Genomic DNA, 14,492 nt, shown 5'->3' with positions numbered 1-14,492 from the left:
CTGCCGCCCTTCAGAATGGGAACAGTGAGTGGAGTGATATGTGGACAGCTAGTAATTAAGCTGTCAGAGACGGGCTATGGACCAAAACACTGTCAGCACGGATGAACATACACATTTCACCTTTGATATAAATCATTTGTCAGGTATCCTCCTATCAGCGGTTCAATAACTGCGCTTGGCACTACTGGACGCAACAACAGCATTGAATGTTACAAGCTCCAAGTTTCATTTAACTGGCTTCAAAAGTTATATTTGCATTCAAATCACAAACTTCTTCTTACTCTTGTTGTGTGCTATAAATCATGTTGTACTTGCATAATGAAAACAGTCACAAAGCAGGTTACAGTTTCCAAAAATATAGTTAACCATCAAAGCTAACAGGTGGTTCCGAATGGTTAAGGACTTTATGGAAAGTTAATGTCTTTCCAGTCTAAAAATGACACACACACTCACCCATAAATACTCACGAAGCCTGAGGGGATTTGGTCCTGTCTGAGCATGCTTTTTACTTTGGCATCCATCCAAAACACACACATGCTGCAGATTTGTGTTTGTATGTTTTTGAGTGGCAACTATGTAAGGTGGAGGTGCAGTGACACACAGAAATGTGTTTGGTGTTGCAACCTCCACAAGCCTCAGTGAGCGGTGGAGATCCATTTTGTTTGACGGTTGTACTGACAGAAAAAGTGTAGACCATAGTTGGAACTTGTACATTGACTTGGGGGATGAAATGTTGTGGAGAAGTGAGTGTCTGGGTGTGTGTGCAGAACACACATGTCCACTGTGATGTGCAGAGGTGCTGAGGAAAGACAGGAGACACAGCTGTTCAGGGGACTTGGAGTCTGTGCTTCTTGCATTAGCAAACATTTTTGCAGCTTCCTGCACTGTATGCACATTTAAAAGTTTGCTACATCTCATTGTGTGTGGGACTTATTCTGCATGGCAGCATTTTGGCTTCATTTCACTCGAACACATACAAAAAACATTGTTGGCTATTCAAATATAGTGGTTTAATCCCAGGTAATGACTTAAAACAGACAATCTCAGCCAGTGACAGTAGATTTTCCATTACAAAATTACATATAAATGTTCATGGTAGATATATGAAATATATTGAAGCAGCATAGGTAAAAATAACTTTATTTCACTATCATCTGTATTCTTCTGAAGCACCAGGTTTTCCCCGTTATTGGTAGCCTACATACTGTACTTTATTTGCTTATTCATCTTATCTTCTGACCATCTTGTTCATCATTAGAAAATATATAAACACATCGATTGAATCATCTTACAAGGACCATGGCATTACACAACATACTTCATGTTGGGTGAAACTGAAGTCAACACGCTTGCGTGCAAACACTGGCTTAACTTTTATAGGGAGGAGTCTTGTCAGGTAAACAAGTGTAAACTAAACTGAGCTGTAGCTAAGTAATGATGCAACCACCAAAACCCTGAGGAGTTGGATTTAGGACTAAAGAGAGGGAACACAAATGTTTTATTTTGATTGGCACATCTTGGGGTTTGAGAGTAAAATCAGGGTCCAATATGGAGTTAATGTCGTTTTTGTTCTACAGTATAGGAGGTGCTATGGTATGTCAATGCTTTCACGTGGCTGTAAATGCAATATACATGGAGCGTGATTATATGACCCTCCCCAAGTTCATTTTCTCAATAGACAGATGAAAATGAACAGAAGCACCAAGCACGTGTACATAGAAATGAATGCTGAGTGATATAGCCTACATTGTCAGATACCCATATAAATAGGTAGCCTACATATAATAGTGGAAAGAGGAACGAGGGGAGTGAGATAAATATTCATCCAGGTGTGACACAATGAATAGCAAGGATTAGCCCAGAGGAAACAAACAGAAGCCGAGTGTCTTAATTTATATCTGACCTGTCATCACAAATGTGTGACCAGACAAGTCGGTGTTGACACATCATGCGTGATGCACCTGTTGCTGACTAACCTTTTTCCACACAACACACGGGAAACCGACAAAGCACAAACAATGTCGCCCCCTGATGGTTCATGTTTATTATTGCATACTCCTTTAGCAGAAAGTGTATTCTTCCAGAGCTCCAACACTAGTGTGATTGCAACAGCTCCTTTGGTGATGTTAAAAGACAATACGAAATCGCACAATACAACCATTGTGCTGTTACACAATCCCTATACTGAACTCTTTCACCCTGTTGCTATGTGTCACTCTGTCTGGGTGAAAATAGCCTGTTATGACTATGTTCTTCTACTACCAGTCCAACTGGCTCACCTACCTTCGTGCTGCAGTCGTTCTGTATCAGGTGTCCGGAGGCGTTTGTTGGCCTTGTACAAAATAGGTTGATTAAATTTAAACCCTGTGGCACAAAAGATCCACTTAACCTGTTCATGCAGATCTGGCACACTTGAGTGATTAGGGGCACGCTTGCTCTTACACGCAGGCATGCCCACACACTCTTACAGTTTTTCCATGACATTTAAACAAGGAGAGTCTGTTTTCATTAATCTGTTCTCTAATACGCTGTTTACAGTCAATACAAATCTGACAGCTTTATAGCTTGTGGCAATTAAACTAACTGTTGCATTCGACCAAAAACATGTTTGTCATTTCGGCTGTAGGGCAGGAACTGTGACAGGTGATGACAGAAACAAAATGTTAAAACCAAGAAAGTACTTTGTGAATCAAATTAAAAGCCTGTAAAAATTACAAAACAGGAAGACATTAGGTTTTTAGGGTAAGAAATTAAAGGTTTCTGTCGGAACTGTATCATGGAAAAATACTTTTGAGTGATATTAATTAGAAAAGAGAGGATTGCTACTGTATAAAAGACAGGTCCTTTATGAAACAAAGCGACTCTGTATAAGAGATATCAGTCATTTATTGTTTTTCTTATGATATGATAGAAACATTCGGCCAGCCAAGGCTTAATCTAAATGAAGAGATTCTGATTTCTGGGATGCTACAGTCGTACAAGTGCTGTGCTGTAACACAAGTCTAGACCCCACGTCACGTCACGTCACGTCACGTCACGTCACGTCACGTCACGTCACGTCACGTCACGTCACGTCACGTCACGTCACGTCACGTCACGTCACGTCACGTCACGTCACGTCACGTCACGTCACGTCACGTCACGTCACGTCACGTCACCACACACACACACACACACACACACACACACACACACACACACACACACACACACACACACACACACACACACACACACACACACACACACACACACACACACACACACACACACACACACACACACCACACACCACACACACACACACACACACACACACACACACACACACACCACACACCACACACACACACACGACACACACACACACACACACACACACACACACACACACACACACACAGCACACACACACACACACACACACACACACACACACACACACACACACACACCACACACACACACACACACACACACACACACACACACACACACACACACACACACACACACACACACACACACACACACACACACACACACACACACACACACACACACACACACACACACACACACACACACACACACACACACACACACACACACAACACACACACAAATCATAATGTATATGAAAATACAGTCTAAGCCAGTTGATTTTTAAATATTACAATAAAGACAATCTCCTGCACTGAAATGATACATAACTGGGCTTTTACATTCTCCAAAAATACATCTTGAGCAGCTAGAGTATAAGTAATAATATGCTAATGTCAACTACAGTAGCAAAAACAAAGCTATAGAAAAACATTTTGAAGTCATTCAGAGCTCATAAAATAGACCTCTTTCATCAGCCTACTTTATCCATCCATTTCTATTAAAATCACATCAAGCAAACAGCACACTTTAATACTGGACAGTAGGCCATGTGCATTGTCAAAATCTGAAACACGGAAAGTATTCACGTTATGAAGTCGGACAGCATTTTGAGAACATTATTCTTCAGAACCTTTTTGTTAGTGTAGCATCTCTTCTGAGAACATTGAGGCAACTGTGAGCGTGTTTATTGAAATGCCACACATATCCACTTTGAAATGCAAAACAACAACTTCATAAAATTCCACCTAGGACTTTTCAGATTGTGAGACATGACATAATGACGTGAGCCTCCAGAACATTACAATTTAACTACCGCAGTAAATTCACAATCTCTTATTCTGGATTATATACACACTGTTAACACTTTGTTGAGGCTACATAAAACAATCAAGTTATAAAATTAGACATACAGTACATCTGAGGTGCTTTTACGAGGCTTCATTTATCTGTATATATGCCAGTAAGGAATCCTAGTTACACTTGCATGCAACATTTTCGTCCAGTCATTCTGGAAAATATGAAGACGTGTAAAAAAGGGCAGATTTTTTTCTTATGCTGCAAACAGATAAACCTTTTTTAAAGGGGATTACTTCACCCTATCAACATAACTCTGCATAGTCTACAATCACTTCAAAGTCCATAGGAGCATGACAAGATTGAGAATAAAGAAAGCAGGAAAACCAAATAACCAAAAGTCAGACTTGATATTCAGGCCAAGTGCAAAAGCAAAAGAACATCTGATATTTAGATAAAGATCTCAAGGCAATTAGTTCTGAACTCAGATGAAGTGGTGAATAAAAACCACCTTTAGCTCTACAGACATCAGAAAAACTGAGTGAACTGTGCACATAAACTGCCCTCACCACTATTTATTTGCTGAGATTTGTTGCACGTGTTTGGATAGTTACCCTGCGTGGTGGCGGCTCTTCGACGCTCCGGTTTGCCACGAGGTCCTGCAGCTGCAGGGCTCCCCCGCCGATGAAGCAGAAGGCTGGACACACAGGAGAGGAACAGTCCATGTGCGCCTCCCACAGGATCCGCAACGAGTGGGCATCGTAGAAAGTGACACGTCCTTTGTCACAGTCCAGACACACTCCCAGTCGGGGTGGCAGGGGAGCAGTGTGAGGGTGAGGTAGGTTATTATGGTTGCTACTATGGGAGTGCACTCCCCCCAGGCTATGGCTGTCCCCCTGGGTATGAGTGTGACCGTGTCCTTGAGGAAGCAGGATTTTGCCCATTCCTATTGTGAGGAAGCAGTAGGGAGGAGAGTCCTGGCCGTCCTCTGCCCCACTGTCATGGCCACTGTCTGGGTCACAGCTTTCGGGAGGCAGAGGGAAGGAAAACATTAGGCTGGATATGTAAAATAATGTAAAGTACACCTTAATTCTAGCTTTACACCTCATTGACAATTCAACACCTTTTTTTAGATTTTTCCAACGAAAAAAAATGACCCTACTCCTACTAGAGATCGGTTGGAACCACTGTATTCTTAGGGAGTTAAAAAGTAATATATTTTTGAGTATACACTATTAGTTTTACTAAGAGTATGTATTGTTCATTAGTAAGGGAACTACTTCTAGTATGTATGTATGTATGTATATATCTAGAAAGTTCAGAATTCTGGCTGCAAAACATATAGATGGATAGGAGTGTTATACTGTCAATAGTTCTTCCAATTGATGGGACAGAGGTCCATTCTGTTTGAGTGGTATAGTGCATTATATTTGTGGTCATAAGAAATTATCTTGGTCGAAGATGTAAAGTGTAGTAATATTTAAGAGGGTAAAATGTAGTTACCGAGGGCTGGCCATGTCCTGAGGGAGATGAAACCATTCTTGTAGCTTAGCCTCCTGGCCTACTCCTACCTGCAAGACAGACGATCAGAAAGACACAGATCATTGGTCTCATCCATTTTGCATGTGTTACAAAGCTGATTACAACAACGTATTATAATACCAAACTAACTGCATCCCCCTCACCTTAACCAGGTAAGAACCAGGCTCCACAGAGCAGGCCCAGTAGTGTCTGCCTTGATTGACAGACAAGTCGCCCACTAGCAGGTCAGAAGTCAAGTGGCATGAAGTGAGTGTGCGGTCTGCGGCCTGCAGAAGGGAGAGGCCTGGCACACTGCGGGCGTACGTCTGGCCTTTACCCAAAGCCAGCCTGTCAGCGTGCAACCCCCAGCGAGAGTGCAAGGAGAAACTCAACACTGAGAGGGCGGAAGAAGAGGGATATAGGGAAGGAAACGGGGGGCAAGAGGGGGGAGAGAGGAGAGAAATGTACAGTAAGGGAGGTGTGGGAAAGGAGTCAGGAGGGAGAAGCGGTTAGATCCTGAAGCTGGGACAGGCAGGCTACAGCAGGCCTAAACGCATAACAGAATAAGAGCGCTAAAAGATTTGAAGGCAGATCAAGAGAAAAAGTTCATTCGAGAGGAAAAGTAGGACTTAGGGGCTTCTACAGCAGAAGAAAACATGAGAAACCAGGTAGGTAAGGTAGCATTCACTGACATAAATATTGTTTTAACCAATCAGATAAACCGCTTTTACGTGGAACAACAGCAACATGGAAAAATGGACCATAAAAAGAAACAATGCATAATGTATGAAAGTGCAAAATAACAGACCTGTAGCAAGAAAGACAGAAGTAGAAAGAGTCTGACTGAGATGAAACTGGAATGGACAATAAGAAAAAGAAGGGTTGGTGCAGAAGATTAAATAAAAAGACAAGGTGGGAGAAGAGGAAATAAAGAGATGGAGAGAAAATAAATAACAAGATTAGTCAATCAATTGAATGAATGGCATTACTGGAAAAATATCCAACTTAAAATGTTTCTACCACAGTTCTTTTTTTGTTACCAATGCAAAACCAACTTGTTTTATGCACTAAATAATAAATATACATTCAAATTCAAATGTCTGAGACTTTTATACTCCCACACGATACTTCTTTGTAATAAATTAGGGTCAATTGCATTGGAAACAAAGAAATTAGAATGGAAAGAGGATGAGTTTTTTGTATTGAATGAAATGTAATATTGAAAACATTGGTCATGTAAAATAATGGATTTCATATCTTACCAGGTGCTGGTGGAGTGTGGAGGTAAACCTCTTCACTGTACTCTCCAAACCCGGCCTTGTTGCAGCCTCTCACCCTGAGCACATACACACTGTCCATCTGCAGCTGATCAACCACAGCGTTGGTCCCTCTCACTTCGTCCAGACGCAGCCACGATGTCGCAGCGTTGGGGGATCTGGTGCCACCCCACGTCGCTGCTGCTCCCCCCGCTCGCCGCTGGTATTCGACAGAGAAGTGCCAAGCCGGGGCCGAGTCCTGAGGGAGGCGCCAGCACAAAAACAGCTGATCGTAAGCAAGTGTCTTCTGAGTGTCGATGACTGGAGCCAGTGGGGCTGTGGAGAAGACAAAACAACAGAGGCAGGTTAAGTCATTTGCAGTAATTTCAGTATACTTTAACACAGTGCATATCAGAGGAACAAAGGTGCCCACCATGTATGAAATCCAAGCTGTGGATGAGTTTAACCTCTTTGGACGTGTCCAGATGAAAGTGTCTGAAGGAGGGATCAGCTGAGAGAGTGAAACATTGAAGGTTTTCTATGGCCTTCCCTAACCTGGAGAGTGAGAGACACACAGATGTCAGATAACCATATCTTACCAATTCATTCCTCTTAAATGTAGGATTCAGCGGACTGTGTGTTTTACCTGCTGTGAGTGACTCTGGCAGCCTGTACAAAGCAAGGTTGATCGGTCTCCTTGAGCAGCTCCTGTGTGTAGGCCATCAGGCCTGCATGCTCCAGCAGGCCCCTCCTCTCTGACACCTGGGAAGACAGGGCTTCCCCCTTCCTGCAGCGGGACCCCTCCAGGGCCAGGGCCAAAGCCCCCTGACGCTCCGAGATGGCCGCCCCCAACTCTCTGATACAGTGGGTCAGCTGATGCAGGGCCACTGAGCTGTTCGCCTGGAGAGAGACAGAGAGGGGAGAACGTGTTGAGATAAAGAGCAATGACTTGGAATGATAAACACAGAATCAATGTTGTAGCTATTGCCCGCACAAAAGTGTGTCATTGCACCAAAGTCCTAGGCCTCTAGAGGGCCAACTTATTATACCTTTAATAGTTGCAGCTGTAGTTACAGTAAACCGGCAGGATAGGCTATGAATGAATCACCATTGTTTTGAAGTACAATAAAAGAAGTAGCTTCCTCTCCACTACAGTATGTTGTTGATTGGTTCTAAACAAATATGCTATTTTGCAAGGAGACATTTCAAGCCAACATCCTACTTTCACCCCGTTATACAAAAACAACTTATTGGTTGATTGTTTAGACAACAGCACAGGATGAATCCCAAAGTTCCTGCTAGTTACATGGGATAGTCATTTTCACAGAAACGTATTGCATCAGAGTCTCTTTGGAATACACTTGCACCAACACAAAGAAAAGGGTTTCACAATAATTGGAAACGGGGTCACCTCCATCTGTTTGTTGGCAGCTTCCAGTTGAGTGATCTGACTCTGTATTGTCTCCTGGTTGGCCAGAATGAAGTTGACTTCCTTGTTAACTTTGTCCTGTAAGACCAGAAGAGAAGTTGACATTTCAAGGCTGCTAACCTCCAGATCTCAACACAGTCGAAGCAGACTCACCTTGAGGGCCTGGTAAGCCTGTGCTATGGGCAACACTTTGTGCCCATGGTGGGCACGACGGAGCTTACAAAGTGGGCACAGTAACTTCTGGCAGTTACGGCAGTACCACAGCAGTCTCTCCTGCTCATGCTCTGTGCACACCAAGACCTAGAGCACAACAAAAGGTTTAAACCACAATGACAATAGAAGGGAAGCTACTATAGTTGATCCACAAAAAACTAAAACAGACAAACCTTTGGTCGAAAGTTGTTGGTGGGTAAAATGTGTTCGTGCTGAGCTCGAGGGGTTCCCCAGGGATGGTAGAGTTTGAAACATTCGTTGCAGAAGTTGGACTTACAGTCAGCGCAGCCCTTTGTAGCCTCCAGAGACTGAGGAGGCTTACAGAAACCACACATGATGGCTATGCTGCCCAGACTCACTGTGTGCCTGTACCTAAAGGGCAGACAGGGCAACAAGGAGATAAGAACTGGGCTAAAGCAATGCTGCAGAAGAAAAAATAGAGAGCCAATAAGGAGCCTTTAAAACTAAACAAAGGGAAGATGGAGCACATCACAGTTTGACCTGCTCTCTTTTCAGTAGTTAGGATTCTAACTCTTTTTACTGCCTGACCTGGATACATCCCCAGCAGCTGCCTTGTTAGTACATCCTGTGCAGTAAAACATGCACCGTCACACTTTTCTGACCAACCCAACCACTGTCTGGGGAGGAAGCAGCTGCTCTCATCAAAATGCTGTGTGTGAAACTGGTAAAGTGCCTATCCCCTTCCCAGAACACTTTTCCAAGCAGCTCCTCTCACTATGATCTCCAACATTTTAACTGATAAGAGAAGAGGATGATTCAAATTAAAGAAGGATATGAAGAACTCTGCTTCTAAACTTCCAGAACATAACTTTGGTTCAATTGCGTGTCTTTCCATAGTTTTGTAGTACAGTACACTGCAGTTTTTGAGCTGTCCCTGCATTCTGCTCTTAGGGTAAGCCTTGAATCAGGAGGAAAGGAAAGATTCATTATTGAAACTCCTTCCAGCCAGTGATTTCCTGTCTCGTTTATTAAGCACTATCGACTAAACCCTTCCTTCGCTGCCGTTCGTTATTACCTGCAGGATTGTTACATTTCTTTTTCTTTATTTATAGTTTCTGTTAATGAGCTCATGCCGAAACATTATCATAGGATGAGATAACAACACACCACAAGTCATGTTTGTGCCAGCACCATCAGCTCTGACTACAACACCCGACTACACTCTCTCTGCTACAGTATAGATTTATGATGTTTGTGTGTAAACGAACCTCTCCACAATCCGCTCCAGTGTGAGGTTGCGGAGGCAGTCTGTCAGGCCTTTCTCTCCGAGCTCCACCTCCTGCTGACAGGAAGGACACGGGAACAACATGGGGGGAAGGGTCGTCTCTTTCCGCCTCCGCCCTGGGTATGTGCCGCACACTGAGGGAAGGACGCAGGTGTAAAGGAAGGGAGATGGTCATGGATAGATAAATAGAGGAGAAAAAAAGAGCAGAACTCAATTTTCCCTCAATGAAATACAAATAGAGCACAGTGATAAATAAATAGGTTAGCTCACTATGGAGGAAACACTGTTTAACCTATATTCAACAGACCCTTACTGCCTGCTTCACTCTCTTCCACGATGGCCATTGCTCTACATGCACTTAAATAAGTTATGAGATGAATGCATAAAGCCCTGGATGCACAGCAGGATACTTATTTGTCAGCAAGATCATCAATTAAGTCAGATTTGAACTGGTCAGTGGCATCATATCCCGGTTTGCAGTTTTTAAATGATGATGTCACTCTAATATGACTTAATACTGAGATCATTCAGTTTCATTTTCGAAGCTAATTGCATGTTAAGCTGCAAGGCCATTTAAAATGCCCATCAGTTTCCTGTACCAAACACCCATACAAGTAAACTCCTCATCCGTTCTGCACCTGTTCTGAGGACTCGTTCCAGGCGGTCGGGCGTTCTGGGTGTTGGTCTTCGTGCCTGTCGAGGGGAGCGAGTGTTGGGCGTTGAGGCCGGTGAGTTGGGCTCTGGAGGAAGGTCTGGAGGAGGGTAACCTCTTTGTACCAACACCTCTGCCGCACACAGCAGACACACACTGTGCAGGCAGGGCAGAAGGATGGGCTGCTTCACCATCTCATCACATACCGGGCAACGCAGCTCCTTTTCCATACTCTTCATGTTAGACTGGAGAGGAAATAGTCAAGAAGAGAACTGTGAGGAGTTACATCGATAAAGGCTGAGTCACTAGAGAAAATAAAGCTGGCTATTTACATTCTGCACCTCCTGCTGTGACCTGAAAAGAATGTATATGAGATATGTAGGTGTCAAGAGCGGGAAGGGGAGCAGAAGCAGATGGTTATGTAGGTGGATTTCCGATGTACAGAGCCAAAAAGGGGCAAATGTTAAGGACAAATAGCATTGCCTGATTTCAAGTGTTAGCCAACCTGCTTTGATATTCAATATTGTCAGCTAGCCTCCCCTTCCCTTTGAACCCTTAATATGTAAACTCTGGCATAGGATGCTTTGGGAGCTGACTATGAGGCGTGTTCAAGGGGAAATGTTCAACTCAAAATGAATATATCTCTCGGTTGTTGCTGCTCAGGCCTCGTTTTTTAAGTGTTGCTGGTTGTGGAGGAGGCCCTGTTCCGGTGTTAAAGCTACTAAACGCAGCATCCCGTTTCTATGACAACGCCATCATCTCTAGTTTCTGATCGTATGCGGCACTTAAGCATTTAAACTACTGCTGTTAGCAACATATTTTGTGGATTAATAATGATTAAAATATCCATGCTTTATATGGTACAAACGTTGGGCTTTGTGCATATGTTGTTGTGGCCTTGCTTTTATGTTTCCACCCACAGTGCTAGCTTTGCTGAAAATCAAACCTCTCTTTGATTGGATTATTGCCAAAATATACTGTAACGAAATAAATGCATCATATTCCTTCATTACGGACACAACCTGTGCATCCATATGGATACGAAAAGGATATATGGCTAAATGATGTGCTTTAATATTAGGACAAAAGATAGACATACTATCACATTTACACTACGCACACGTGGGTTAAATAAATAACGTAATAGAAATGAGAGTCATACTCACACTAATGCGAACCAAAGCGTCCATGATAGAGGTAAAGCTTTGTAACTCCGTTTCTGCCATGGCTGCCAGAGCTCTGCGAAACAAAAGCTAAAATGATTGTTATCTCTGGGGAAAGGCAGGTGCAGGTTGATGTCAGTCGTAGAGACGGAAAAGCCGACCCTGGGCCTCGGATGGTGAACCGGACAACAGATCTGCTGTGGCTGGTTTCAGTGCTGCTGTTGCGCACACGGTGTTTCTGTCTGTCTCAGAACCGCTCGATGAGAAATAGGATGGAAAGGTCCGATTTTAGGCTAGGCTATATCACAGCCGCAATGCACAAGGAATACACATGTTGAAATGCTATCTTATTAGTTTTAATTGACAGCAATCGCTAGTTTTAATTGAACAGGTTATATATGATGTATTATGTATTAAACGCCATTTCTCTTTATACAGTTTAAATATATAATGTTTGAAACGTTTCCGCTTCCTTCTTGTTTTCTCCCAACTACAGCAGCCCTAATACGCAGCTCAGTTTGTCAAAATAAACCTTATGGTTGCTGTTTTCGGAGGTACGTGTCTCTTAACATGTCCAAATTATGCCAAATTGTTTGTGGCCTAGTTTTCGTAGTACCGTTAGATGGCAGTGTTGTGTAAAAAAACACGAGCAGTCCTCTCTCAATTGTTGTCCGTGTCAGGAACCTTTGGAGGCTGGTCGTTGGTTAAACCGGACTGTATTTAGGAATGCACCGGATTATATCGGTTGTTGTAGCAACCGCTTTAAAGCGCAATAGCGTCGGTTCGCATCTGTGGTGTGTTGATGTATTTAGCTAAATATAAGTTGAAGTAGCGATATGTTTGTTAAAATCTATTAGTCTACGTTCAGTGGCGAGCTGTAGTGATGGTTTGCCTTTGATAAAGTTACCTTAAGTATCACACCTCAGCTAAATGCTAATGAGCAAACTAAACTAATCCTAACACTGGTTTAGCTAGGCACGTTTACATACCGGTAAATAACGTTGCATTGGTTTGCCCATCGTATTTTAGTGTAAGTTACTGGTTGTTTTATAGTTGCACCATGTCGGCTGTCAGCAGTCTCGTCCCTGCACGGTTCCTGACTCTCACAGCTCACCTTGTCATCGTTATCACAATCTTTTGGTCGAGGGTAAGTAAAGCGTTTTTTGTAAACACATTGGTTGACATTCAGATAATAGTGTTAGGTGTTTTTAATGATAACAAATACGTGTGTGTCATTAAATATCCTTTCAATTATCCACTGTTTCTCCACTTGTTTGTAAGTGTTTTCGATGCTAAGTGGTTTGAAATGTTCTTTCACAGGAAAACAACGTGAAGGCTTGCTTGCCTTTGGATTTCACGCAAGAGCAGTATGACGATGAAGACATGAAGTAATAAGACAAACCCATACACAAAAAGAGACATAACTGGCCACACACATGCACACACACCCTCTAATATGTCTCTCTTTGCCTAAGGTTGGTGGTGGGATTGGCCGTCACCCTCGGTCTCTTTGCTGTAGAGTTGGCTGGGTTCTTCTCAGGAGTGTCCATGTTCAACTGCAGCCAAGGTCTCCTGTGTATCCTTTACACTGATAGTGTGGGTCCCTCATAGGTGATTATTCATAAGATAAGACAACCTTTACTGATCCCTAATACTCAAGTAAAGATAGTTACTTATGAAAGTCAAATAAAGAGAGATGTATATATTCAATGTTATCATCCAATAATAATAATAATGTGCACACAAAAAATAGAAGCTGTGAGATTACAGCAGCAAGTGCATGGACATCTGTCTCCTGGACAAAGGATGGGAGGTGGGATTTTGCAATTTTAGAAATAAAGACAGCCAGCGAATTGGTGTCAAGTAAGTATAAAAACTAGAACAAGTGATATATTAAAAGTCATTCTAGTTGTCAGTTACAATTCCATGACTTCAAACCTCTGTATATTCGCCTCCTCGTCTACATTAGCAACAGGAGCCCATGCCAGTGCATCAGTGGCTCTGCTTTTCTTTCTATTTGAGCAGTGGGAGTGTGACATCTACTGGTGGATCCTTGCCATTTGCAGGTTAGTGTATACCTACCCAAACGTTTTTCCAAAAAGAGTATTTTTTCCCTGACAGTAACTACACCCAGCACTCGCTGTCCACTGCAGCGCTTCCGTATCCCTGTCTTTCTTTGTAATTGAGAAGTGGGAATGCTGGACCTATTGGGTTATTTTTGCCATCTGCAGGTTGGTGTGTGTTCAGATGACGTATCAGCTTTTCAGAAAGCAAATTCATAGTGTCTCTATAAAATTGAGTATCAGTAAGTATAAATGTCTTCAGGCACTGTCCTCACTGTTGCACTTCTCCCTACATTTCTCTGTCTCTCTCTCTCTCCCACCTAGTGTGCTACCTGCCTTCGTGGAGATTTTTCTGTTTATAGCTGTTTTTGGACTGAAGAAGAAGCCATTATGAAAGAAACTCCTGAAGCTACAAATGAGTGTGGATGTGGACAACTGCCTCGCTGTATCAACAGACACTGTAGCTACAGAGGGTCTGTGATTCAATAATAATGTGCAGAGGAATGAACTGAAAAACTGTGTTTTACTGAGTTACGTGAATACAGTGCACCGACATACATCAAAGGGATATACAGGCCACTCTCTGTCTGTCGTTTTATATTTTTATACATTTAGGTTTTCATTAACCGTAGACATTGATGTGGTTTTATGTTTGCATTCTATCTGTCAAATTTCTATGGAAGGTCTTGAATGCTATTATAATGCCAAATACATTTTGTATAAATTCTTTCTCAAACTGTTGATGGTCGTCAATTTTTTTTGCTCTGAAA

The 14,492-nt window shown here is 42.7% G+C and overlaps 2 protein-coding genes across 4 annotated transcripts; one reads left to right on the top strand and one right to left on the bottom strand.

The window, feature by feature from the left end:
- Positions 1–3,597: 3,597 nt before the first annotated feature.
- On the bottom strand, positions 3,598–11,910 carry trim46a (tripartite motif containing 46a). 2 transcript variants are annotated; one of them, XM_034127330.1, is made up of 13 exons: positions 11,663–11,910; positions 10,483–10,741; positions 9,828–9,978; positions 8,772–8,970; positions 8,539–8,685; positions 8,368–8,463; positions 7,603–7,856; positions 7,390–7,511; positions 6,963–7,292; positions 5,865–6,094; positions 5,683–5,750; positions 4,794–5,202; positions 3,598–3,949 (listed from the first exon to the last, which is right to left on the bottom strand). In XM_034127330.1, exons 1-13 carry the CDS (start codon positions 11,720–11,722, stop codon positions 3,890–3,892), a joined length of 2,385 nt encoding a protein of 794 aa, XP_033983221.1. In that variant the 5' UTR covers positions 11,723–11,910; the 3' UTR covers positions 3,598–3,889. The 2 variants fall into 2 exon arrangements, with proteins under 2 accessions (XP_033983221.1, XP_033983222.1); XM_034127331.1 differs by having other exon boundaries at positions 3,775–5,202.
- A 468-nt stretch (positions 11,911–12,378) lies between these two features.
- Positions 12,379–14,463, top strand: LOC117480469 (transmembrane protein 107-like). 2 transcript variants are annotated; one of them, XM_034127804.1, is made up of 5 exons: positions 12,379–12,806; positions 12,980–13,047; positions 13,135–13,235; positions 13,794–13,890; positions 14,047–14,463. In XM_034127804.1, exons 1-5 carry the CDS (start codon positions 12,720–12,722, stop codon positions 14,114–14,116), a joined length of 423 nt encoding a protein of 140 aa, XP_033983695.1. In that variant the 5' UTR covers positions 12,379–12,719; the 3' UTR covers positions 14,117–14,463. The 2 variants fall into 2 exon arrangements, with proteins under 2 accessions (XP_033983695.1, XP_033983694.1); XM_034127803.1 differs by lacking the exon at positions 13,794–13,890 and adding an exon at positions 13,629–13,725.
- Positions 14,464–14,492: the final 29 nt, after the last annotated feature.

The sequence above is a fragment of the Trematomus bernacchii genome, unplaced genomic scaffold (assembly GCF_902827165.1).
Source record: "Trematomus bernacchii unplaced genomic scaffold, fTreBer1.1, whole genome shotgun sequence".
Classification (NCBI taxonomy): domain Eukaryota; kingdom Metazoa; phylum Chordata; class Actinopteri; order Perciformes; family Nototheniidae; genus Trematomus; species Trematomus bernacchii.
Note: the sequence above shows the minus strand (reverse complement) of the source record. Positions and strands in the feature narration are given on the sequence as shown.